General features: G+C 41.6%; 1 protein-coding gene across 2 annotated transcripts in view; it reads left to right on the top strand.

Moving 5' to 3' along the window:
* The first annotated feature begins 1,701 nt into the window (after nt 1-1,701).
* arid3a (AT-rich interactive domain 3A) overlaps nt 1,702-26,114 on the top strand; it is a 40,122-nt gene continuing 15,709 nt past the window's right edge. For both annotated transcript variants that reach the window (XM_005730245.2, XM_005730246.2), the window contains exons 1-3: nt 1,702-1,927; nt 14,565-15,298; nt 15,400-15,691. In XM_005730245.2, coding sequence (XP_005730302.1) covers nt 14,964-15,298; nt 15,400-15,691 — 627 coding nt within the window. In that variant the 5' untranslated portion in view covers nt 1,702-1,927; nt 14,565-14,963. The remainder of the gene's footprint in view (nt 1,928-14,564; nt 15,299-15,399; nt 15,692-26,114) is intronic.

The raw sequence follows: 26,114 nt of genomic DNA, 5'->3' as shown, positions 1-26,114 counted from the left end.
TTGCTAATTCAGATTACAGAGCTACACATGTTGTGAAAGTAAAACGTTCAACCACTTTGCCACCTTCATATTTTCAAAATGAATGTTGCGACATGAAATAAAATGAAACCATCAACGATTAAGATAGAGCCAAATTAGACTCGATTAACCCTAAATGAAACGAGCTTCGTGTAAAAGCTCACTTTGGGCCCTTTGAATTGGGATACTCCCTAAAAATTAGCACAGGAAACACAAATGAGGTTTACACAACTTCTTTTTTTACTGAGCATTATAATTTTTTGATTGCAAACTTTATATAAAGTGTTTGGAGAAAGATTTTCATTGTTTTTCTCTGTTTGGGAGCAATTGTATTTTTTATTACCATTTTATTAATCATTTATTCTAGTCAGATACCTTTTTTAGAGGCCTGAAGGTGCAAAAAAACAAACAAACACTGACTCTAATAACTAATGCAGGATATTTTTCCAGCCTGATCTATTAAAGCCTTGCAGTATGACAAACGCTGTGAAAAGTGATTAATAAAAGGTAAGATAAGATATCTTATTAAGATAAGATATCTTAATAATTAAAGGGGAATTCACAATTTTACAGAAGCAGAGTGGACACAGCTGGAATAAACAGATGCAGCATAACCTAGCAACAAAAATGCATACTATACAAGGTAGAAGAAATATCATATGCACATCGTTGGCATTTTAGATCCCAAGTACCAGCAAAACAGTAAAACAGTGTTTCATTGTGGGTTACAGAGATGATCAATCAAATATCGATCATATCGATACCAACTTTGGTATTGTATCAGATCATAGTTCAGTATGTTGCCCACTGTTAACCAATTTTTTAAATTAAAAAATGTATATGGTAATTAAAATATGTTCTAAATTTAGCAAATTAATGTTGATTCATCTCATAAACCACCTTTAAAATTTATAAATATCTGTATCCGCATTGGTATCTGTGATACTGGCCATATAATTACTTGTTATTGGCTACTGGGTTTATTTTTCCTTTAACGAAGGAAGCTAGACCAACAGAATTTAAAAATATAAAATATTTTCTATTTTATAATATTTTATAGAAATATTTTTATCTGGGAAATTGAATTCAGTCAGTTTGGCAGATTAAATAACCCTTTTCTGTTGTAGTTTGATTGTAAACAGCTTCACTGTGTCCTTACGCAAGTGGCTGTTTCTGCTCTACGCTACGTTTTATTTTTATTTATTCACATTTTAAACCCCTGTAATAGGCCCACGAAATGCCGCACATTAAACCACACCTTTTCCCCCTTCTCTTTCTGCGCCGCTACTTCTGACGTCTGTTGACACTGCTACGTTTACTTTAATTCACCTGCTACTGTCCATCTGTTAAATACCGCAGGGACACCAAATGCAAAGTGTGCCTGAAGTTTGCATCATCTGCTCTAACGTCCCCAGCTTTCTGCCCCACTCCAACTTTATAGCCCTGCACTTACCCTGCCGCGGGGGTTGGGGGCGTCCGGGAGGAAGAGGAGGGGAGGTAGGGGAGGTGGAGGGGAGGTGGGAGGGCTGGCCCCTGCTGATTCAGAGGTTAGGAATTTGCATCTGATTGCTGTTTGTCAACCAATGATGTGAGTGTGCAAACCGGAGAGTCTCTCCACGCCTCTCCCTCTCTCTCTCTCTCTCTGTCTCCGTGTCTGTCTAGCGCCACGCAAATTCTAAAAAACACAATTACATGCGCAAGCCGATCGAGTGGGTGTCATGCAGTCACATGAAGCCACTTCATTTCTAGTCGATATACATGCTAATCACCTCTCTTCGACCTCGTTCCGGGGCTTTTTCCTCTGCGCGTAACCGGTGAGAGCGAGAGCACTCGGGATTCAGAGTTGGAGAAAACAAGGAATGTTTCTTCCGGTTCTGAGGAGTGAGAATACCGAACGGAAGCCGATGTGGTAAGTTTATTTTTCTCTCTCTGTCTCGCTCGCTTTATTTGTGCCCGAGCTACCCTTTAAACTCCGTTCACTTTTCCGTGGCTTCCTCCTTGTGTTTGTCTCGTCATTTATTAGAAAGGACGCAGTTTTTTTTCTATCGATACGCTTTCAAATGTCTGATTAATTGCCTATTGCAAAGGTAGCGGATGGACTCAATGACCGTGAATCACTCACAACGGTTAGATATTAACCATACGCTGATTGAAAGGGCACTTTTTTGTAAACTATTCCCACAACACCCCTCAAGTATTTATATATATATATATGTGTGTATATATTTATTAATACTATGAAGGGTAAAAATAGAAAAGGTTGTCATTTTAATAACTAGCAGAGTTAGTCTCTGGTGTTACCTGGTAACCGTGTCACCGTAGTAATAAGGGCTATCAGTCGATTTCTGACCGTTACGTTGTCACTTCAACCACGTCCCAAACGTAAAGCCGTAAGTTCACACTGCAGGAGGATTAGTCACACTACACACCGGCTTCGTTACGTGCCAATAACAGACAAAGCGCTTTTTTCTTGCTGTTAAATCTTCGCGGCTAAAAGTGCAAATTAAAGTATGTGTGTGGGGGTTTTAAATAAACGTATATAAATATATGCATATATACATTTTGAACGACGTCTGACGCCGCGTCCCGTAGAGCTCGAACCCACTGTTTTACACCGCCATTACACATCCACTGTATGATTGTGTAACATAAGTACATCCCATTGCCCTTTAAGTTAGATATAAAAGCCAGCGCATGTAACTGCAAGTACAGCTGGGGCCTTCACTGGAGGTCTGGCTGCCATGTTCTGCATTAGCTGGGAGGGGACGAGAAGAGAGGTGGTGGTGGTGTTTTTGCAGGGGGGAGTCACCGGAGACCAAAAGGTGGCTTTATGGGCTACTTTGAAGCAGGTTTTTAAGACTGCTTCATGCCACTCACTTTAGTAAGAGCAGGCAGCCCCAAAGGCCTGTGCTAAGAAGCAAGGTTAACATATGTAGCTCCATAAGACTCTAAACCACAGTCACGCGACAGTGGACGTAAACCCAGGTTTTCCTAATCTAGCTCTGTCCTTTCACATAAAAGAGGCGGAGCTGGAACCAGATGACCAATAGCAGACATGGACAGGGTCAGTGCTGCATTTTTCCTCCGAAGAAGGAAACCAAACCAACGTAATTTTAGCTCTAGCACAGAGCAAAAAGCATTAGTTTTACATATTGGAGCGGAAAAGAAGAGATGAATGTTGACTGTGTGAATTCCTGCGTTAATAAGCCTTTCAGTATCAATGCCAGCTTTTTTTCTTAAATTATCTGACTACCTGTAATCACAATGCTTCAGGCTAAAGAAGTCTTGGTAGTATAAGGAGCAAATAGATGAACAAATAAAGACCTATCAAAAAGTAAGTAGACTTTGCAAATCTTATCAACAAGTAAGTACATGGCATAAGTGCTCCCTCTCTCTGGATTATGTTTATATAAAGGCCTCTAGGACAATTTGATGGCTGTGAAATTGCCTACAGCCTGCACTAAAAAAAGAAGAATGAATGAATGAAGCCTCTCATCAAGGAAGTTCTATTCGTTCAGGGGTGACATGCTTTTCAAAGGCTTACACACATCTGTCAGTCAAAGCACAGACTGTCAGGTTTCCAGGTTAAGAATTGTACCTAGGAAAGAAGTTAAATACTTACACTGAAAATAAAACTGTTAAACCTGAAATTACTTCTGAAAACCTCAAATCTTTCTTGGGAGTATGGACTACTCTGATGTAAAAAAACCCCAACCAAAAACATAAAAATGTAAGAAAATAGATGTACTTAAAGATGTGAAAATAACCCTACACGAGATGTCTGAATGAGATGATCTTCACTAGAGTTCAAGGGTTTTTTCAGTTTCTTACACGTAAAAAAAAAAATAAAAATCCCGTAAGTTGCTGACATTTCTGTGTAAGTGCAACTCTGACGCAGCTAGATAAAATCAAGTCCAGTCAAAAATATTCCAAAGAAAAGTCGCGTCACAGTGGTGGCTTGGACACAATGTGCCATCTTGAGTGCTACAGCATGGTAGTGGGAAAGTCCACAGTATGAGCCCTGCAGACTGTTTTCATGTGACGTCCGCAGTTGTGAAAAAGGGGGACGGCTAACGTTTCATCCAAAAGAGTCGAGAGGCCCTCAAACTGTATTTCTCTCATAATAGCCTGTTTTGTCTCACGAGGAACCTCGCAGCCACAACCAAAACTGACTAACATTTGGTTTGTGGTTACTGTTAAAGTTTCTCCCCAAGTAAAGGGGACAGTGGAGTACAGGCACAGGAAATGCCCCGTAGAGTACATTTGTCTGGATGACATTAAACATTTATGACACGAAAAAACAGTCAAGTCTGGTTTCACTGTCTTATTTAAAGGTGGTTTTAGATGCTTTTCCCTTCCATCAGGATGAGTGACTCTTTGTAAAAGTTTTTTTTTTTTTTAAAGGCTAATATCTTTGTGCTATTAATCAAAGGATTAGATTCAGATTCATGATTCTCTGTTGCAAAAATGCAACAAAGTGGTCCATTGTGTGGTTTGAGGTCACAGGCACGGTTTTGAAATGTTCTTTGTGTGGTCATCAATTTTGCAAAAGTTTTCAGCACGCACACAAATTGATGAGGAGGACGGGTGTTTTTGAAACCCAAAAAGGTGAACCAGGAGAAGACGCCGCCAGGAAGGTTGAGAGCCGTCCCGCATCTGAGTGGGCATAATTACTTCTTAAGTTGTTGCTGACAGACACAAAGAAAGTGTGAGCTGCTGAGTCGCAGAACTTGGCATCATCTTAACAGAGATTTCCAGGTCCTGATCATGGCACCCACGCCCCACCATTCCTCAATCACCTTAGAAAAACTGCACCGCTAATCTGTTTGGTCCCCTCTCCATATGGTATCCTTTGACCAGCGGCATAGGGAAAGGCAGCTGAACCAAGCCAGGCTTTTATTTTACATTGTGATTGGCTCATTGTAGATTAGAAATGAAATGACTGGCATTCAAAGCAAAATGTAATGTGTTTCTCACTCATTGCTTGTTTTTTTTTGTTGTTTTTTTTTGTTCCATTTATTATCGTAGGCGATTGAGCCTGCTATCATCTAGATATCAGTCCTGCTGACACATGTATTGTGGGTTGGCCGATGGCCATGTCTGTCTTCTCATTGCATTGGCTTCTACTGATATGCCTGCTTTCTGTTGCTGGTTCCCCGGAGTGTGTTTTCTGTTTTCTTTCTCCTGCTGTTTAACATGGTCCCTTCTGGCCTCTTCTTTAATCTGCTGTTTGGGATTATCTGTATTGAAACCATCTCAGGTTCATGTAACACCTTATATATTAGTCATGTGTGTTCCATGTAGAGCCAGACTTCTGCTTTTCTTTTAATTCACTTTTTCTTCTTCTTTTTGTCTTAAGGAGTTTGTGCCGCTGGTAGGTTCACACCTCACTGTTTCTCACCTTGCCAAATGCACATATCAGCATGAGGCAGTGTCACGTTGTCATTTACAAGCAAAAATCCACATAGCTTCCTGTCGTCAGCGGTGCCTCATCTCAGCCCAAGTGTATTTGAAGATCATTTGGAAGTAGTAAGTGTCACATGCAAATAGCTTGTTCAGTTTGCCTCCGAGCATCACGGCTGAGTGAACGACAGACACTGGCAGTTGGCCACTAAACTGGTTAGTGGCTGTGCGTTAATGACAGGAAGACATGCTCAGACAGGCCAGACAAGTCTACTTGTTTTCTTATCAAACTATAAACCTTTTACTGTGTTCAGGGCTATTTTCTTGCTTTAATTTGTCACCCTTCCTGCAACTCCCAAGGGGTGTGGGCTTTGGCTCAAGGACTGCATTGACTACTTGAACGCTTCTGTATCAGCAGAGATTGTATTACTGTGAATGTTGAGTGCTGTCTGCACACCACAAGCCTTCCTGCCATTAAAGTAGTGGGAGGCAGCGCGGCTTGGCTGCCTTTCAGCTGTTCTTGTGCCAAAAGCTGCTTTTCTGAAGGCACTGTTCAGCACGTGGGCCTTTAACTGTAGCCAAAAAATGCAGGGGAAAAAATCCATACAGTTACTTCATTACGTGGGCTCGAGTCATGAGGGAATCCCAGCAGGCCTGACAGTGACGTAGGCAAAAAGAAAGGACTAAGGCTTTGGGATGGCCCGCAGGTCCTGAACCAACCTGCTCAGACAGATGTAAGCTTTGTGAACGCAGTGGGTTCGGCGCCAGACAGGTGCCCCGTGCTCATCTGCCCGGATACCAGGCCACAGCTGCAACATGTTGACGTGTCCATCAGACCTGAAGCATTTCTGTTACATTTAGCATTACGTTTGTGTCAGCTGGCACTAACAACCCACCCGAGTAATCAAAAACTAATTTCATCAAATATAAATCCTTTGCTAGCAGATCAAGCTGCTGGTATTTATTAGGCAGAGATGTTTAATCCACATCTAATACAGAACTGACCACCAGCAGTGTTTTTTTTTCTTTTCACTGTGTGCAAAGAAGTCTTTATCTTAGGTTTCCAATCATCCATCAACCGTGTACACACAAAAGGATGGATTGTAAAAGATCACAATGTAGTGACGTGACCATGTAGTCTCTATATAAACCGACAAGTTAATCCAGTTTTCATGCCATTCAATGAAAAATACCCCCCCTCCACCTTTCCCATGCTAGACGAAGCGGCGTCATATCATCACTCTGGAGCCACAATGGCAGTGCACTGAAACCTGCGAGCTGCAACATGCAGCCTGTCTCCTGAGCTTCTGTTTTTCATGGCAAAGTTCTGACCTGGTAACTGCCTTTATAGTAATCACTGGAGGTACTAAAGTAGTTAATATTAATATTAGCAGTACGGGTGGCTTGATTAAATGCACTAATTGTATTAAAAAAGTAGTGGGGTTATTTTTGTTTTGTTTTTTTAAACCATAAAGGGAATAGACACTTAGTAAAGTACTGAAAGCTTAAGCAGAAATGAACATGGATCAGTGGACACAAAACAGCTGCCTAAAATGAAAGCACTGATATGTTGATGTGACTTGTTTGTTCACTTTCTCTGGAAGTTGTTTCAGAAAACTGTTTCTTTTTTGTGTTTTTTTTTTGTGTTTTTTTTTTTTTCAGGTTGCGGTTTAGCTGCACAAAAGAAAAATGAAAAAAAAAAAGCAAAACAGAACAACAAAGAACGGGTACCAGCCGGTACAAATGAAACTGTCGAGCCATGAGAGAATTAACCATAAAAATACTGATGTCATCTGTTGTTTTCACTGCAGCACAGACTGCGTTAGCCTCCTTAAGAATGGTCTGCGTCTCCCCACCAGAGCTGTCGTCACATGAGATTTATGTCTGCTCCTGTAATAATACAGTGTCTGCTCGAAGCTCTCGTAGGGTTGTAACATGGCAAAGTCAATATCCACCAGCGAGGCATTATCAGCAGCAAACGTTTCAGCTGAATCAGCAGAGACCTCTCTTTTTTAAATTTGAATGTTCAGCTGATAACTTTTCAGGCAGTTAGGGACGGTCTTCTGTCTAACAGAGAAACATTTTCCTTGTCAGTTGTTTGGCCTTGAAGTTACATGTGTCTGACGTGCAGAAATGCAAACCTTTCCACACACATGGTAACATGTTGTTCCTGTGGTTATTCTATGACCTCTTTTAAGCAGCTCGTATTGTTTTTTTTGTTTACCTGACTTACATATATCAGTATCCAGCCTTATAATTGAATCTTTTTATGATTTTTATGATTTCCTTCCATTTTCCTAGAAGTATTGAACCTCAGCAGTTTTCCTTTCGCACTGCTTACAGTTGCTTATTAATAATAATACTACTCATATTGTTTCAGAGTGTTTCAGACATGTGAGCAAGGAGCAGTGACTTTCCTCTGTTTCCAATTGACATGCAGAGGCTTTTTACATTTCCTTCGAGTGAAATCAGAACACTGTAGATCATACGGTGGTTTTAGCATGCAAAACACTATTAGCCTCGCTTGCGTCCACAGCTTAATCCTGTTGCTTGATGGCCACAGATTTCACTGCTGAGAAGTGGATCGCTGGATTATTGCTGCTATATGCCCACTTAATTTATAGCATAGCTGGCGCTAATCAGATTTGGCCTAGACTTGCTGGTAGGGTTCAGTGGAAAATACGTGACCGGCCTGTGCGACACTTCCTCAATGATCTTGTTGTTGCTCCACTGGGGTTCAATGGAGCCTGTGTTATTGCCTTACGAGGTAATACTGCGAGGAATGCGAGAGTGAGGCATAATCAAGACCAGCACCACTAACCGACTTTTTGCTGTTATCCCCACCCCGTTCCTTTTTTTCCCTTTTTGTCTAGATTCAGAAGTAATCGGGAATCCTTTGCTGCAAACATCTGTCATTTTAAATTCTATCCTCAGTTAATATCCAAGCAGCATGTTAACTATTTGAATGCACACAGTGGACATAAATAAAGACTGAAAAGTACACTTTATTGTGACTAACTCAGTTGATTCTCTTTCTTTATTGCAATAGTTGTTGTGTTCCAACTAAAATATTTGCTTACCTGAAATTATAGGCGTGTTGTTCATTTCAGTTTCAGGTTAACAGCCTTTCCGGTTAATGTTTTGCCTCAGGAGGAGAACGCAACTTGTTAATTAAAGTAACGATTTCTGCCTATTTCTTAGTTGCTGCAAGTAATTGTGTGCGAGCTAAGTATTTTGGCTGTTCAAGTATATGTTTATTTTATTTAAAAGGATCATATGTAAATTAGTGTACACAGAAAGCAGCTTGTATACATAAACAGTTTGAAGTAGAATGGGTGTGGTTGCATTTTTTTCTTCTTCTTCTTGTGTGACCTCCAGTGTGTAGTATTTAAATAATTTGTGTTACTTTATTTGTTGAGAAAAGTGTGTAAACTTTGCTGCAGAGAGCACCGTGGTGTAATAATCTGATAAATTCAGGTGTGATGATTGAGTCGACGGAGCGTTGATATTAAAAGTAAAGACAGACAGAAATATTCAGGAGGGGCAGGCAGACGTATGTTTGCCCGGGAATGTTGTTGATAACATCAGTACAAAGCCTGTTTCTCTACTAACGTAACAGTATGGTACAAACTATCGATGCATGACAGCACGCTGAATGATATAACAACTTGCAGGATTTCAGTTAACCCGCATCGCGTTAAAACATCGATGCCATTTAAGTCTGTCTGCACGTCCATTTGGATTGATCTTGTTTTTTTGTCTTTTGTTTTTTTTATTTAAACTAGATGTAAAGAAAGAACGTACACCACGAACCATCTACGGAAACTAAACCGAAACAACTTTTACAATGTCTCCCACCCACTCACGTCAGCGAGCAATACGCCGAGACGAGGCACAAAAAGCAGATTACAGCTTTAAAAAAAATCTAATTCTCAGATTTTTAGTCAAGCAGAACAGACAGACATTCATTTTAATATCTAGTTTCAGGACCTGCAGAGACCTCACACGGCTCATCTCAAACCGCAGATGTTTTATCAGGAACAAGGTGGTTTGTTGTTTCAGTACATGAAAGGAAATTAACACTTTTATTCCAAATGTGAAATGCAAGATAAAGAATCTGCAATCTTGCTGGCACATGAACGTACCCGCTGAGGAAAAACCCTTGGGTTTTAATACTCCTCTTTCTCTCTGAGAATTTCTATCTTTCTTTCTTTCATTGCTCATTGTGGCACGCATGCCATTTTGGAAGAGAGTTCTCACCTCAGCATAGAAATGTTTCATCTCAAGTTAAAGATGATCAATTGAACAGCTTTGTATGTATTTGCTGTGACACCCTCACCTTCCACGCTCCCCAAGAGGACAGATGTGGCCAAAATCTGGCAGGAAAATAGCCAGCATGGCATAACAGAGCCACCAGATCCTTCCTCTGTGTATGGGGTTAAGGGTTCAGGGTTTTCCTTTCATTTATCAAGAGTCTGTATGTGCTTGTATGTTGAGCCAGCCTGGGTCACTTTATCTTGTTGGAATTAGACCCTTAGCTCCCATTCTTATCACTCTGTCCTGTTTGCTCAGACCTTGCAGTCTTCCACTTCCCAAATGTGGGTTTAAAAAAACAGGGTTAACCCATTAGCTGCTAGTGTTCTTTTTTTTTTATACCCCATTCATCCAGCTGCTTACGTTTCTGTGCCAGTGGTTCCTCAATTTCTCTCACCCACTCATGGTTTCCTGCTATCTATCCCAGCAGGTAGTGTCTACTTAGACTTAGCTGTTAAATGAACCCAAGGAATATATCCACACAAATGCCAGAGTCTTTTTTTTTTTTTTTAAATAAGTGGACTTTCTTCCAGAGGTTTTATCGGTGGTCCCTGTGAGATCTATTCTTCATAATTTGGTTGTACATATAAAGTGCTGTTCTATATAATTGATCCATTTGTTGTAAATACAGACTTGGAGGCAGACTGTTGCAGTTTAGTCCAAATGGAAGACTAAACCTGAGGGGTTAGCGGTGTGTAGCTCGTATGCCTTATAAATAAATATTGGAGCCATGTTTCTGGTTTTGAAGCACTGTGGGAGGCAGGTGACAGAGGTTGCTGGATGCGATAAATACTCATGACTACTTACACAGGAATGAATGGCCATTGTGCCTGTTCCCACCGACTACAAAAGCCAGATGTTGTTGGGGTTGTTGTCCAGTAAGCCCTCGTAAAGGTGGCAGTAAAACTGCAGAGGAAGTTGTCTGCTGTTGTCAAGTTCTCAGAAACTCCTGAGTTAACCCCTTTTCCCGACATACTGAGATATGGAAATGTTTCCCAGAGAAGGAGCAACACCATGGTATAATTTGTTTGGTGTAAATGAGTTTGTAAAGCATTTTGACTGTCAAAAAAGGAAGACAGACAGGGCGTGAAACCTGTTTGTTTTCTTGCCACAGGATCTTGTACACACAGAATTTCTTAGTGGAGCAGCAGCTTCTAAATATTCTAAATATTACTCATAACTAGTCGAAGACTGTGTGGAGACATTTCCCCCATGAACGCTGATTTCTCACGTGTAGTACAGTACAAAGAAGACCCAGAAGGGGGTTTTAAGGGAAATCACCCATTGCCACTCAGACAGCTTCACTGCAAATTTCACAGCAAGCTGTGGTCTAGATACTAAATGCTTTATCACTCACTCAAGAGTCAACCTCTGGCCATTTTGCTGCAATTAAAAAGGAGTAGTGGCAGTGCATCAGTTCTTTTAAGCGCTCTTAACTCCCCGAATCCTGTTGTTAATAAGTACCCGGCTTTATGATTCCAATATAAACCAGAAGGTCCCCCCCCACCCCTTCTGACCAGGATTTAAAAACTAGTCATCTAGCTACTCTTCACAAGTCAGAGCTCCAAAACGAATAAAGGTGTTCTTGAAATAATAGCATCTGAAATGATCCATGGAAGCATGAAAATGTTGTTGTTTTTTGCTGACAGACAGCAAAGACGATTTAAAAAAACATTTGGCGCACAGGCAAAAATATGTGATGCTCATGCAAAAAGTGAGAAGCTTATATAGTTCTACTGCACAGATGTATAAGTGTTAACATCTTACTCGCTTATTACTTGGTTCTTTTTTTTAAGGTTTCCCACACATCTTTTTTTTTTTTTTTTGAGCTTATGTGGTAATCAACAGCAAATATTTGAGGTTTTGGCAGATAGCAGGGAAACCAAGGAAAACTGAAGCTGATTTGTTGTTTCACATTAAAAAGAAATATCTTATCTCATAACTGAAAACCTAAAATCTGAAAAGCTGAATCTCTGGTTAGGACCAGACATAAAATGAGAAAAATTCGACAATATTCAGATTTTCTTTTAGTTCAGGCAGTATACAACAACAGCAATGTAGTCGTTTGCAATGCATATAGAAAGTCTTTAGAAGTAAGCGAACCTCCTCATTTGGGGAAGTGGAGAGAACATATGTAGTGGTGCAATATAATTTGCACCATCTAGCATGAAGGAAATCATGTTACTGATCATCAGTGGCATGAAACAAAGAGACCACTTCTGCTTCCCCCTGCACAGGAAGAGTCAACAGACGAGCTTTGTTGTAATCACTTCTGTCTTTGAAATTACATATATGACAAGATGACAGGGAGAGAGAGAGAGGGGGGGGCGCAGTATCCGGAGCTGTAATGCTCATGGCACAAACATGAAGTGAACACCAGAAATTGCGTGACTGTGATGTGTGACTTCTTAAAAAAAACACTTTAAGCAAAATGCGCTATCAAGATAACGTGTGCGAGTGCGTTGTTGAATTTGTTTGTCATTTAGTGCTTTATTGCTACTGGATAGTCGAGAGTTTGCTTCCTGTCATTCTCGGCGTCTTTCCCCTTGGATCCCTCTGTAAATACAACGTGCACAAGTTGTTTCAGTCGAACCAGATCCAGCTCATTGAGGCGCCGTAATCCTGCTTTATTTTCCATCTGACAACTGCAGGCGTTCAGTTGCGTCTCGATTGCCCCTAAAGAATGCACTGAATCAATATTGAATATCTGTCAGCTGCCTTACTACATCTGCTCCGTCAGTTGTCACTTCCTTCGCCCTATGTGGAAACAAAGTTTCACAGCTCTTGTTTCCTTGCGCAACATTTCTCTTAACACCATGGTATAGAGTGGCTGAAATATTTCTATTGTGGTTTTTATTGGTGCATGATAATGTCGGGGTGAGGGGATGTAACTTGCACTATATCAAACACCTCTGAAGCTTTTCGAGTCTTAGTAGTGGAAGAAGTTTGTGCTTCTGAAGTGCATTTTCTCAGAATGAGCTGCAAGGGTTCAGCTCTGCTGCTGAATTTGACTTCTTGCTGCATCTAACTCCAGACTGTGACTCTGTAATACTCGGTGTATAAGAAGTGTATACTTATTTTGGAGGTACAGGAACATAAACGGCACCTAAATTTATAGTGTCATGTGCAAATTTTCATTCATCGGTCTGGTGTGTCATTTGTGTCGTGCACAATTAATTCTCTGTAGATTACTAATGTTGTGCAAATGTAAGTTGATCTTTCGCATGAGTCACACAGGTATAATGTTGCAGAAGCTGTTGTTTTCCATTTGAATGTCTTGTTGAGAAACTGGCTGATTGGAAAAACACATCTCTTGGCAATTGCCAGGATTCTTGTATTCTTTTCAAGTATTCACAGCTATGTAAACACAAGATATGGAAAAAGGTTAATTTTCCTGTGAGTGGCACCATGGCTTTCAGTTGGAAGCCTCAAGAAACTGCGGGCCTGAAAAGTGGATACGCTGTTTACCCTCTCGTGCCTACATGTAATTATACTACCAAACCCGTGAAACTCTGGTGAGATTTCCTGTGTAATTCCAGTTAGCCGCACGCTGGAGAAAAACAACCCCTGTGCTCAAGAAAATACCTGTAATGATGAGGTATGCTGTGCCCAGGTTTGCTGCGCTGGTCACATTTTCAAAGGGGATTCATAGATGTTGTCATCTGTAAGAAAAGCAAACGCAAGCCTGAGATATCAGCTGAAAAAACAATTATAGAACTGTGTTCGTGTGCCGCTGCGTTGCATGTAGTTGTGATACAGATTGAGCTAACCTCGAAAAGACGATCATTCATGCTTTCATTTAAAGGATACTCAATGAGTAGACGCAACACAAAATCTGAAGTTTGTGAAAGACAAAGATCGTGCCAGATGGTGGTTATCGAGATCAGTTTCTTTCATATATTAGTCAGCATAGCCGAATGAGTACTGGCGTACAGTCACTGCTGCTTCTTGTCATGACTGGAGCTTGGCATGTCCAGCACCTGCACTTGAATTTCATTTCCCCTCGTGCTGTCGACTCTGCTCTTATCTGTATGTGACTGATCTAAACACAGCCTCCCCAAACCCACGCCTCTTAGCATTTTGACCAGATTCTAGGTTAGCGGGGTTTAGCAGGGGATCTTTGCGACGTCGTTACTGTCGATAGGTTGAAGGTCACTGCTTATAGTACAGCCTGCTTTGCATACCTGGGCACTTATGGAGCAGGTGTGTAGGAGAACAACGGCAACCTACGTGACTTTCAGAAAACTCCCCACTGTGTGTCTCACTCTTAAAGGGGAAAACACAGCAGTGAAGCCTCAGTGATGTGACACTTGTGTGAATATTAATTCAACCTGAGACAGCCTTGTCTAAAATCTTTTGCCAGTAGGCTGAAATTCATCTTGACTCCTAGCCAACCAGGTAAAAAACGTGATGGTTCTTCCTGTGATTTCACTTCCTCTTGTTGTTGAGGTTGAAACAGTTTGTCCTGTTCCTCGCGTGTTTTGTTTTTTTTGACTAATCCTTCACAATGTACGTTGCCTTTAAAGACTGTGTATTTTGTGTTTCACAGGAATCTCGAATTACAATTTGCATTTTTGTTAGTAATATTAAACATTTTGTTCTCCTTTGTGTTTTCCTTTTTTGAGTAGACAGGGTAGCGCTGAGATTTTACAGAACTTTTGTTTATTCATAAATAGTGATAGTGAATAGTTTTCTTGCAGGATTATTGAAACCAGAAAATCAAAAATGGAGAAACTACTAGATGAGTATCACGGGTGATCTGAACAGGTAATGATCTTTACAGAGAGTGGGAAGTGGCAATCTGACGCTCTGTTCTTTCTCTTCCTCAGGTCTTTGTAGGCTGTCAGCAAAGACTTGTACTCCCTCCTTTACTTCCACGTCTTGTGCCTCTCTGAACCAGCCACCTCTGCTACCGGCTTCGGTTTCTCCCCAACTGTAGGAAAAACCACTGAGACAAGAGAGAGGCCTCTGTCTTCAGAACTGCAGCCAACCTCTGACTGCATGTCAGCGAGCTCCTCTTTTTTTCACCTTTCACTCCCCCTCAGAAACCCACATTTCATCATAACCGTAACCTCCAGACCTACAGCGAGCTGCTAGCTGCCTCCTCGCAGGTTCAGTTGGCTATTGCTCCCCTATTGTTGACCCCTGACTGGCCTTCGACTGGTGCTCCTTCAGCAGGGGAGGGAGGGGAAAGAAGGCCTCTGAACGCTTTGCCACTTTCCCTGGAGATGAAGTTGCAGGCCGTCATGGAAAATCTGCACAGGCAGCAGAGGGCCAAGCTACTGATGGAGCAGCAGCTACAGCAGCAAGCCGCCTCCCAACAGACTCAGGTCCGTATGGCCGGAGGGAATGAGCTGATAGGGAGCCCGGCACCTGAGACAGAGCAAACTCAGATAGCGGCTCTTGCAGCCATGCGTGCCGCGGCGGCCGGGCTGCAGAGGGTGTCAGACAGCCCCATGTCAGAGCGCAGCAGTGGTGGTGACGAGGAAGGCGATAATGAGGACAACGATGAAGGAGAGGAGCAATACAAGGACATGATGGGGTCAGATGAAGAGGAACAGATGTAAGTGAATTTCTTTGCTGGACCTTTCTGAAAATTTTTGTGATTAGTTTCTGTGTGTAGTGTAGTTTTTCAATATATAAATGTATTTGTGACGCACACAGCAAACAGAAATGGGACGAGGAGGACTTTGAAGGTGAGATGGAAGAAGACTTTGAGGATGACCTTGAAGAGGAAGGTCTGCCTACGGGTCATGATGCAGTGGCCCCTGGCAAGGGCATCCTCCTGCTGCCTCACCGTCAGCTTAACCCCCATTCCCAGCTCCTGAAGGTCCGTCCCAGTGTTGAGCAGGAGTCCCGCTCAGCAGTGGGAGCACATCTGCATTCACATACCACGCATAGCCATTTGAGTGGGCAGGACCACGGAGACTGGACCTACGAGGAGCAGTTCAGACAGGTACCATCACTTTCTGTCGGTGCAGACCTCTGTGTGGAGGTCTGCACCAACAATTAGAGGTTAAAGTGGGATTTGGCAGGTGGGGGAACCCTAAGGTCAGATGTGTGTGTGTGGGGAGGAACAGCTACGTTGTGCATTATATAATGCTGTGTTACATTTGCCATTGTGGCTTGCATTTTTCTCCAGCTTGGGGAGCAAAATGATCACACACTAACATATGTTTTTTTTCTGTGTCTTATTAATCGAGCTATTTGAATCACTCAGTCCACTTCTGTACCTCGAACACACCTTTATATCTACACCATGAACAAATCACAGAAATGAGACAAAAAAAGGAAGCGTGCAGGCAGGATCTTGGAGTGACCTCACTGACTCTGTGACACTGGCTAAAATGAGCCATTGCAGTTTGTGAAAATGGAAATGTGCCGATCAGATTTAATTGCTCATTAACCGAAAGTGTCTGAGCACCATTCTGGATCATTCTGGCCCACTTTAACCCCCCTGCTGACAACAATCTCCCAGATACCAGGCGATTATGTGAATGCAACTGGATGTACGTATTTCAGATTCAGTCCGAGCTGGGTAAAATGGTTAAGCAAACTGGTGCGATATGATAAAAGTGAATCAGAGTAGAGGTTGTCTTACTATTAAGATGTGACCAATTCAGTAATAGCACTGTAAATTATAATACTCTGCCGTGCATAAACACTTATTTCTTATATCTTTGCCCCAGCTGTAGTTGCCATTTAAGTCTTTTGAAGGTCCGCAGCTTTAACTGTTGCTGTCATTACTGCTGATTGATGGTATTAAGGGCTGTAGACTGGAGGGACTCTGGCCAAAGAAGCAGATTAGTCTAAAATATTTGTTGTTTACCAGTGGGCCACATCTGGCCCTCAAGCCATTCACATTAAAACTCTGTTGCACTTTCTCAGCGGCATGTGATGTAATCTGACCAGGGTGGGAAATTAGCACTAGCCACCGGGCAAAATGTTGATAAAGGCTAAGGTGAGGGTTTTCAGTTTGCCTTTGCCACTTCACGGTCTGGTCAAGGCAGATGATTGAAGAGACCATTTCTTCTGGTGGCAGCTTGGTGCCTGGTGAGATTTTTGATTTTCCAACTAATATGGACTAAGAATGAAAGAAAGTTGTTCCTTGGAACAGTCTTGAAGGACTGGAAGCTGAGGAAGAGGAGCTCAGAGGGATCAGGAAGGGCTGTGGGTGGGTTAGAGTGCATGTTAACAGCTTTGCCATGCTGGCGTTTACTGTAAACATGCTAGTGGGCTGGATATTATGAGGGAGGCCCTGGTGGAATAAAGACGGGCTGTTTACGTGAAGAGATTTAAGACTGTCAACAGCTAAGTTTGGATAGAGGGCAGCTGTCGATAAAAGGGGAACGCAAGCGGGAAGACGGTTGGTTAAAAGTTTATTTCAGGTGATATAAAACTGAATTCTTTACTGTATTTACGGTATTTTTAAATTTGACACAAACAGGACACACAGATAATGCGGTTTTCCTACAAGAAAAGCAAAATACAAACCCTAATACTTAGATTAGTAGCAAAATAAGCTTTATTATTTCTAAAATGTGCAATTATGCAAATTGCAAAACTGCTCACAGAGAAGTATTTTTAGCCTCCTTAAATAAAAAAAACAACAAAACTACTTCTGCATGATGTGACAACTAAATGTTGTTTTGCCAGTTTAAAAATGTAATATACACTAAGCCGCCATCACATTCAGCAGTTTATTACATAATGAAAGCCACCATTAAAGTGCAACCTCACGTCCTGTCGCACAATTCTAACCATAAAACATATTTTATCAGGACAGATAACAGACAAGCTGCTAAACTGGTTCAGAGGAAAAGAGAAAAAGCTTTTAATACAATTAACTTTAGTTTTTATTTGTTTTTAAGTCAAACGTCTTTGCCACGTTGCTCCTAGCTGACATGTGCTCCAGTTTTAAACCAAACTATAGATTATGTCATTTAAGGCACATTTCTTGTAATTACAGAGCATGTGGACTCAAACTCTCTAAAACCTATAGTCTGCTTCTCTAAATAGTCCACCCCTCCCTCTGTAAATGTTGTGTGAACGACTTGAATGGATACTTTTGGGTTTTTATTATTATTATTTTATTTTTATCATGGCACCTCAGTCAGCCGAGGATCAGACAGGGCTGTGTTAGTGCAGCAGACCGTTATATAATCAAGACAGTCAGCACCGTGACTGGTCAGATACCCAATAGATTGGGTAACACTGCGTCACGCCTACACAACTTAAAGCCTGAGAAGAGGGAACTCAGCATTGTGGCATGATATAGGGAATTGGGTAACAACAGTAAAATCTGTGTCGAGCTCACGGTGTTCCTCGACAGTCTTTAACGTTGTAAAACCAGGTTTTTCCAGTCTTGAACATCCACTTATTTTGCCCTCAGATGATTACAGTCGATGGAAATAATTGCAGCCGTGGCCTGGCACGACGAAGACAGTCTGTCCCCTGATAATTCTAACCTCAAGCAAATCAAAATTGTTGACCTCAGCCTTAATTTGTATGTGGCGTGCACCAATTTTATTTTGCTTCTTCTTTTTTTGTTCGGAACCTAATGTTTGTGGTTTCTCCCCGTCATGTGGAAAACGGTAAAATCTGCAAACGGCTGCAGCGCAAACTTGACTTGACGCGCTCTGAGCGCATAGACATGCGCATAGCACAGTCATAGATGCCCCTGTGCAAAAAAAAAAAACCCAATAAAACCTGCTTATTAAGGGCTTCATGGGATTATATGTACCGTTGAGTATTTGTGCAATCATCTGAAACATATAAAAATACTGTATGATGCAGCTATCAAGGCCAGGAAAGCTACACCCACAAAAAAATCCCTGTCACCACCTGTCCATACCACCAAGCCCTCGTGGCAATTAAAAGACACGTGAGGCTGTAATTTATGTTGGTTAAAATATTGCACTTGTCATCACTGCGCAAAACGGGCAACTAGTGCTGCATCAGAGCAACCCTGAGCTGATGGTCCGTTTTTATCAAGATATCATGAAAAGTTTTCGGTGTAGACTTAATATCTCTATCACAGAAGGGGGCGAAAAGAGGGTCTGATGGGTAGCACTAACCTCCTAGCTTACAATTACACGTGTTCAGACATGTCATATGCTGGTAGGGTGCTTTGGAGGGCACTGGGTGGAGAGGAAGGGGTTAAGAGTGTACAGTTTATTTTGGGCAGGTGGGTGGAGGCTGTTGGAATGTGCCTGATGGAGGGTGATAATGTGGCCACTAGGAAGCTCAGATCCTCAGCAGAAACTTTGCGTGCCTCTATCAGTGCAGAGCAGTTGGAGCACTTCCAAACTGAAAACTGCCCTTTTTTCTTCTTTATGTTTGTACAGCACAAATAATGTCTCAGTGTGGCACCACAGGTCCATAGTAGTGGTTACAAACACAGGGGACAGGAGAGAATGTATAAGAACATTGTACAGAAACAGTTACAAAAAAAATGCATCCTTAATCACTTTACAAGACAACAACAGGATCATAAAAGCTCTAGTGCACAATATAAATCCAATAAATGCAAGATGTGGATTCAGCGAACTAAAACCAGCCCACACCCAGCTTTTAGTCAAGGTTTGCCCCAGGCTGTGGTGGAAAGATATATCAGCAAACCTGCATTCCTGGTGGATCACCCAGCCACCTTCCCTCTATCTCGCCTCTTTCGCCTGAAAGGTCAGACTAAATGAAGCCGAGAGGTCTGCCCTGGTCGGATGTCTGATTACGCTGTGGTTTTAAATTAATTAATCAGACTATTCAAGGCATTTTGCCAGCTGCCTCATATCTGGCCGAGGCAGAGCGGTGCCAAGTGAAATAAAAGAGCGAGGATTTACACAGATATCAAATAATGCCAGGGTTGTTGGATTATTTGATTTGTATGTCTGGTGAAGCTATTTCAGTGATACCACTGCAAACGGAACACATGTATGAGCGTCCCTGATATGTCTGACTCTTGGAATTATCTGTATCAGTATCACACTCCATTTTTATTCCCAGCAAGTTATTAAAATAAGCCTATAGCTAGGAGACCTGCATGCATTTGTTTCCATCAATCTCCACTGAAATACTGGGCGATTTGAGTGGAGGCTTTGTTATGGCATAGTTATTGATAAAAACTTGGAAAGCTTTGAGAGAGAGTTAAAAATCCAAATCAAATTAGGAATCGAAATTCTTACATAAAATGAAGGATAACTATTTATAGCAGCTTCATTTATTATTTCATGCATTCTGGTGTTGACCTGATCACCTTTTAGAAATACTGAGCTTTTCAAAACAAAGTTGATGTGCAATAACAATCAGGTTTCAGTTATTATGTTGTCTCTTTGTGGTGCACATGCCAGCATAAAAGGCTACCTTTTTTATGAACACTATCCTCCTCGGGCCAGAGGCCATGCAAAGCCTTTGAAGTATCCCGTCCTGTGTCTCTGTCTGCTTTAAACACCAGCAGCTGGGCAGATGGAGCCCAGATGGACAGTAAAGAAGGGATGTCTTTAAAAATTCATGGCACTCACAGTGATCAGGGCAAATGGAGAGAGGGGGAAGGGGGACTGGCATTAAACATTAAATTGCTAACACACACATATATATTAGGAGGTATGGGGGCGAGGGGCTGTCTGTTAGTGACTACAGGAAGCGTAGCTCCAAAGAGAGCCAATTGGGAGCGACACTTATTGGGATTGCCCATCAGGTTTCTGCTGATACAGCTGCTGAAAGGTGCTCAGTGGGTTTATGTTCTACTTTTAGCAAAGCCGTTTGTTCTGATTTGATGTAAGTGAGTTTCATTTATTTATCACAATTCTGTTTATTCCTTCTGCTTCTGTATAGCCCACAAGCTCCTGTTGAAGGGTTTGTAATAAAATGCAATGAAATGGAACTTAAACCACATCTTACTGCCCTTCTTGGATTCCATAATCAGCTGACCCTTTTACTGTTAATGACTGACTAATGTCAGAGTATGCATCTGTGTTTGATCAATATTTCACATGCTATTGAGCTTCTATCCGATCCATCTGCTTGGTTTTATCATTAAGAAGCACAGCGAGCGATTACTTTTATCAAGCGCATCATTTGGATTTTCAGACCTAAGCCAGATATTCTGCAGACTCATTCCTACTCTAGTCTGCAGGGTTCAAAATGAATCAGCTCAGGCATGTTTCACTATGCTGTGAGACGCCTCTGTTTGCCATCTGTGTTTAACAAAGTGACAACACAGGGTTAATGGGCTCTGCTTATGTCATGAAAACAAAAGGCAAAGGAATAAGGCCACAGCAGCACGGGAAGACCTCTCAGTCTTCCTGTTGAAGGGAGGAGGTGGAGCAGCAAAGGGGGTAGGTGTGACAGGAAAAAGACCGTCAGTTGGCGCTGGTCTTTGAACCGCTGCCAAGTAGAGCATGTAGTAAATGCTCGTTTTGACTGCGAAGCCCTGCGGAGCATTTGAATTGTGTCCAACTCCTAGTGTGCTTCATGGAGCTGATGTCAGAAAGTGTACAGCCATGGGGATTCTGGAAATTGGCAGGAACTCAATATGGGGGAGGAGAGGTGGAGGGTTGCAGCAGGAATGTAAACAAAGATCGTGTAAAGGCTGAGGCTAGCTCTTTCATCCCTTCTTTTTTCTCTGGTTGCTAAACGTTGCTATTTTTGTGTAGGCAGCTTCCCTCACGACATGTATTGTCTTTCTCAAATGTATCAAACATGTAAGCCTTTGTCAAGAATGAGGAAATTGCTTTTCTAAGCTGGGAAGACCCAAGATGCTCCACATTCTTCATATTTGTAACTTTTTAGACCCTGTTTTTCCTTTAGAAAGGATTATATGGATGCTGCTTCATTCTTTCTTTCTTTGCTCTTTGTCCCTCTATTAGAAACTGTTTTTTTCCTGCATTCATACAGAAATAGATATGTGCTGAATATTTTGTGTCCTCGATAAGCACTCAACAAAACCAAAGTGGCTTCTTTACCTACAAGGACACTGATAGGCATTCATGTGAGAAAAAGCACTATGTGGATATTGAAAGCTTTCATTTGTAGAATCCTCAATTAAGAAATAGGTCAAAGAGAAATAAGATGTGCGCAGCTGTACATTTTCAAGGTCTGAGATTGCTCTTTGTCTCAGTGTGAAATGAAACTGTACAGGAACGCACTGGAACAGAGATCTGCGTGCTTTGAAATGTGGCTTAAATGGTCTATGCAATCAATAGGCCAGGCATGCTGCAAAGCAGAACCCCCATCTCAGACATAGTTTCATAAAAGACTCTGTTAGTTCCTTGGTCCGTCATCATCACATTAGGCTCAAGCAAGAGCACTCAAGCTGCCCTGTCTTGTCAGTATGATAATAGCTGACCTTTAATCATTATATGTGTATGAAAAGAAGCCGGGGTTGCCTGTTCATACCACAGATATAAATGGTCATTCACGATGTGTATTTTACACCACTACGACGTGATAATAAACCCTTTTCCACTGCGGATACTTTGACATGTCAAGGCAAGAAAATAAGTCATTTTCACACATGAACTTTGGACCGTTTTGGAAGAATGAGGTTTCTCCGGCTCACATGTAGCAGGAAATGGTCAGATTCATATTTAGATCACCTCTCAAATTAAGAAGGTCAAAGAGCAAATCTCAAGTTTTAGGCGATTGTGGTGCACATACACAGAACACTACACAGTTGTATTCATATTTAGTAATAAGGGGGAGGATGGATTTTCTCACTTGCCACTATTTGCAAGTGCTTGCTGAAAGGGGGCCGTCTGATCCTTGGGATTTCTCTTTAATATTGTATAATATACAATATAAAGCACAGCTATTGTGAATTGGCTCTTTATAGTTAAAATGGACTTTTTTTAAAAATCAGCAAAGACCAGCTGAGAGCTCATGAGCGCCTGTTATGCTTCACGGTCACCTTAGTCAGCAATCTTGGGCAGTAATTACAAGTGATGCTTTAGGTAGGCCATGTCACATAAATCTTACACAGTTTGGCCTTGTATTTAAGGCAGTCGTGATGCCACGTCAAATAAAAAAATATGATTTTTACCGTGGTGATAGAAGTGCCGTTGAAGCTGTTAGTCTTTGTGTTTAACTTGCCATGACAAGATTTTTTCTTTTTTTTCATGTGATGATATCTTCACATGAAAACATGGATGCTTCAGATTTTTCCAAAAGTGACATCAGTCAGTGCCTAAAGAGAAAGAAAGAGAGGCTTGCTCCTGTTCAGGCCACAGCCCAGCCCCATGTTGACTGGAGTGGGTTTACTCCATCTCTTAAGAGCCACACGCACAGCTATCTGCTCTCCATGTGGGCACAGTGGCCCATATTAGTTTTTAAGGCCACTGTTGTTAACCATTAAACCCTTTGCCTTGCCTATCAATCATACTGATTGACAGCCCAAGCACCCAGCCAAGTGTCCATCCCCCCCCACAGCAAGGTGCTCCACACTGAGCTATTTTTAGTCCAGTTCTGTTTCCTGATGATGTGTCTTTTATGTCTTTGTCTCAGTGTGTTGAAACAAAGGTATAAACCCTCCTCTGAGACATCCTGCTTACCATCTTTGTCCTTATCTTACTGCCTTCAGACGCGAGCATTATCATGGCATCTGCTCTGGCGCTGAATAAATACCTTCATCTTTCGTAAGGCACTCATTAGAAGACTATCTAGGTCACGCTTTTGCTATTTTTTTCTTTTCTTTTTTTAAGGCAAGGCTGGTTTGCGTGTTCACTTATGGAGACTTAATAGGAAAATAATAGTTTGAGCCAAATTGAAAAGACCGAATGCTCTGTGTCAGTTACTTAGCTACTGTTTGCTAAGAAGTCAATTTATGAGCTTAAATTGCTGCTACACCCACTTCCCCTGCTTTTCCGCCCATGCAGCTTTGCCTTCCTCAGTTTCGAGCATCCATCAACGTAATGCTACTCATTAGCAGTGCGGTTACAAAGGATTGCTTACAGCTACCTACTACACATCTGGCTCTGGGGGGCCACCTGGCTGCTATTTCTGATTCTTATCCAAATCCCTAAGCCACGGCAGCTGACCCGATAGTAGCAGGAAGGAATTTAGTTTGTGTAATCGTGGGAGGGTGCTCATTCTGGTTTAATGTCTTGTCTTCATCAACTGCCTTTCACCTTTTTCTCATGTCAGCAGGGGATAGTGTGTCTCCAATAACGACCAACAGAAGCTGAGCATTAAATCCTTTGGCAAAGCCCTGAAGATGTGGTCTCGCTTACAGCCTTTCACACCATAAAGAAACTATGCCCTCACTGTTTGCTGAATTTCTACAGGTGTTTCCCAGCAAAAGGAAAGCTTGTGGTGGTTTCATGGAAATGAAGTGGAATCATTTTTATTTTGTAGTAAAACACCTTTACCTAGTTTTGCTTTTCAAGTATTTATTTAGTTGTTTACTGCATTTCCAAACTGATATAGTTCAGCCATGGAAAGCTTTGAAATATGCCCTTAATCTTAAATCATTCCCATGTATTAAGGGTCCAGAAGAAATAGGAGTTAAATATTGCTGGTGTTGTACCACAGTTGGCACATTCAAAAAAACATGGGTTTTATTCAGTAGCTATGCAAACTACTCATGTCCCATTCTTGGTTTCTTTTTCTAACTCTCTTATCGCTGTCTGCCATTTTTGGGCCACATATGACTGTTGCAGATAAAGCAACAACAGTTACAGTCAGCCACAGCGCCGGTGTTTTCACGCAGGCTGTCAGCTCCTTGTCCTCAATCGATGGAGCTGAATTTATGAGGTCAGTTCGGATTATGATCTCCTTTTGATCCAGTCTGTCAATAAAACAGCGTCGCGAGCATCAGCAGGGCGACAGCTCTATTGTTGCTGTAAATTGTGTGCTTGTGGGGGGATGGAGAAAGGCAGGGCGGAGGGCAGAGCAGGCAAAGATGGATTCGTTTAAGATGTCAGTCCATGGGGGCATGTCAGTGCATACAGCACACTGTCTGTACGACTGTCACCTCAGTCGATTAAGTCATTTTTCAGATGAGGAGGCAATTGGATGTCAGACTGAGGAACAGTGTGGGGGGAAATAAGGAGTGGTGGTTAGAGCCCCCAAAGTAAGAGTCGCGACGGTGTCGTACTCAACTGAATATCTTAAAAGTGTAGGGCTGGAGCAAAGGACCAAGATCACTTTGATTATAGTTGTGCCATGGGGCATTGGCTTTGGCCTCTGCTGCACAAAATAATTGAACACTTCTAAAAGCAGTTTTATTTGCATCCATGTATTTGAGGAAACTACCCACTGATGGGCAGACAGCCAGTCTAAATAGGTTCCTGGAATTACTATGCAAAGAAGTTTTATACATTTACCTTGTTTTAAGCACATGTCGTCATCTGTTTTGCAATTTTGCTAGAATAGGTTGTGAAAGCCTTTTGAAAAAGGAATATCACATGTGTTCATTTTTGATAAAAGAAAGGTGTGTATGTTTTACAGCAGTTGGTTTACTTTGTTTACCTGTTGTACGTTTTCAGCCACTGCAAAAGTATAAATATCTTTGCCTCTCTAGCATTGTTGAAAGGTCTTGAGCCACACCCCATTTCTTCATATCAACCTGGGAAAATGGAAAATAGGTGCAGCAATTTATCGAAACGTGCAAACACACATGGAAATATACTATATTGGTTTGTACAATTCTAATGGGTTTGAAAGTCAATATTTGGTATGATTACATTTATCCTTCAGCGCAGCCAGAAGCCAGTTGACTTGTAGTTTTTACATTTTCAGGACTAGTTTTCAAGCTACTCTTCTTTGGATGTTGGCTGCCTTTAGTCTTGTTCTCTGTCAAGATGATCCCACACTGCTTCAATAAAGGTATTCCTGTATGCTTTGTATGTAATGGTATGCCATATGGCATATCCCAGCCTTTTCTCCTTGTTTCCTATCCTTATGAATGGCTTCTCGAGCCCTCCACAGAGACCATTTCTGACGAGGCTCTGGTGCACAGTATATATAGTCCAACTAAAGGGTCAGTATTATTAAAGCCATGATTTTCAGATACTGCTGTATAGTTTTAGTCTCCGTATTCCTTTATCCTACACTTGTCCAGTTTCCTCTCTTTCTTAAGTACACAATGCACACCATGCTAAGATATGTTCAGTTTTCTGATAATAGCTCATTGGGAGTCACCTTGTTGGTGCCAAAATACCATTTTACATCTGTCAAACTGTGCTATCTTTGCCATTTTTGATTTAGATTCAACTAAAGAAACCAAAAAAAAGGGGGAGGCGGGGTTATATTTTCTGACAGGCTGCTAGTATCAAAGGGCCTAAAAATAATATACAGGGAGTGCAGAATTATTAGGCAAATGAGTATTTTGTCCACATCATCCTCTTCATGCATGTTGTCTTACTCCAAGCTGTATAGGCTCGAAA

The sequence above is a fragment of the Pundamilia nyererei genome, unplaced genomic scaffold (genome assembly GCF_000239375.1).
Source record: "Pundamilia nyererei isolate P.nyererei 1_Seehausen unplaced genomic scaffold, PunNye1.0 scaffold00036, whole genome shotgun sequence".
Taxonomy (NCBI): domain Eukaryota; kingdom Metazoa; phylum Chordata; class Actinopteri; order Cichliformes; family Cichlidae; genus Pundamilia; species Pundamilia nyererei.
This window is presented reverse-complemented; position numbering and strand designations above follow the sequence as displayed.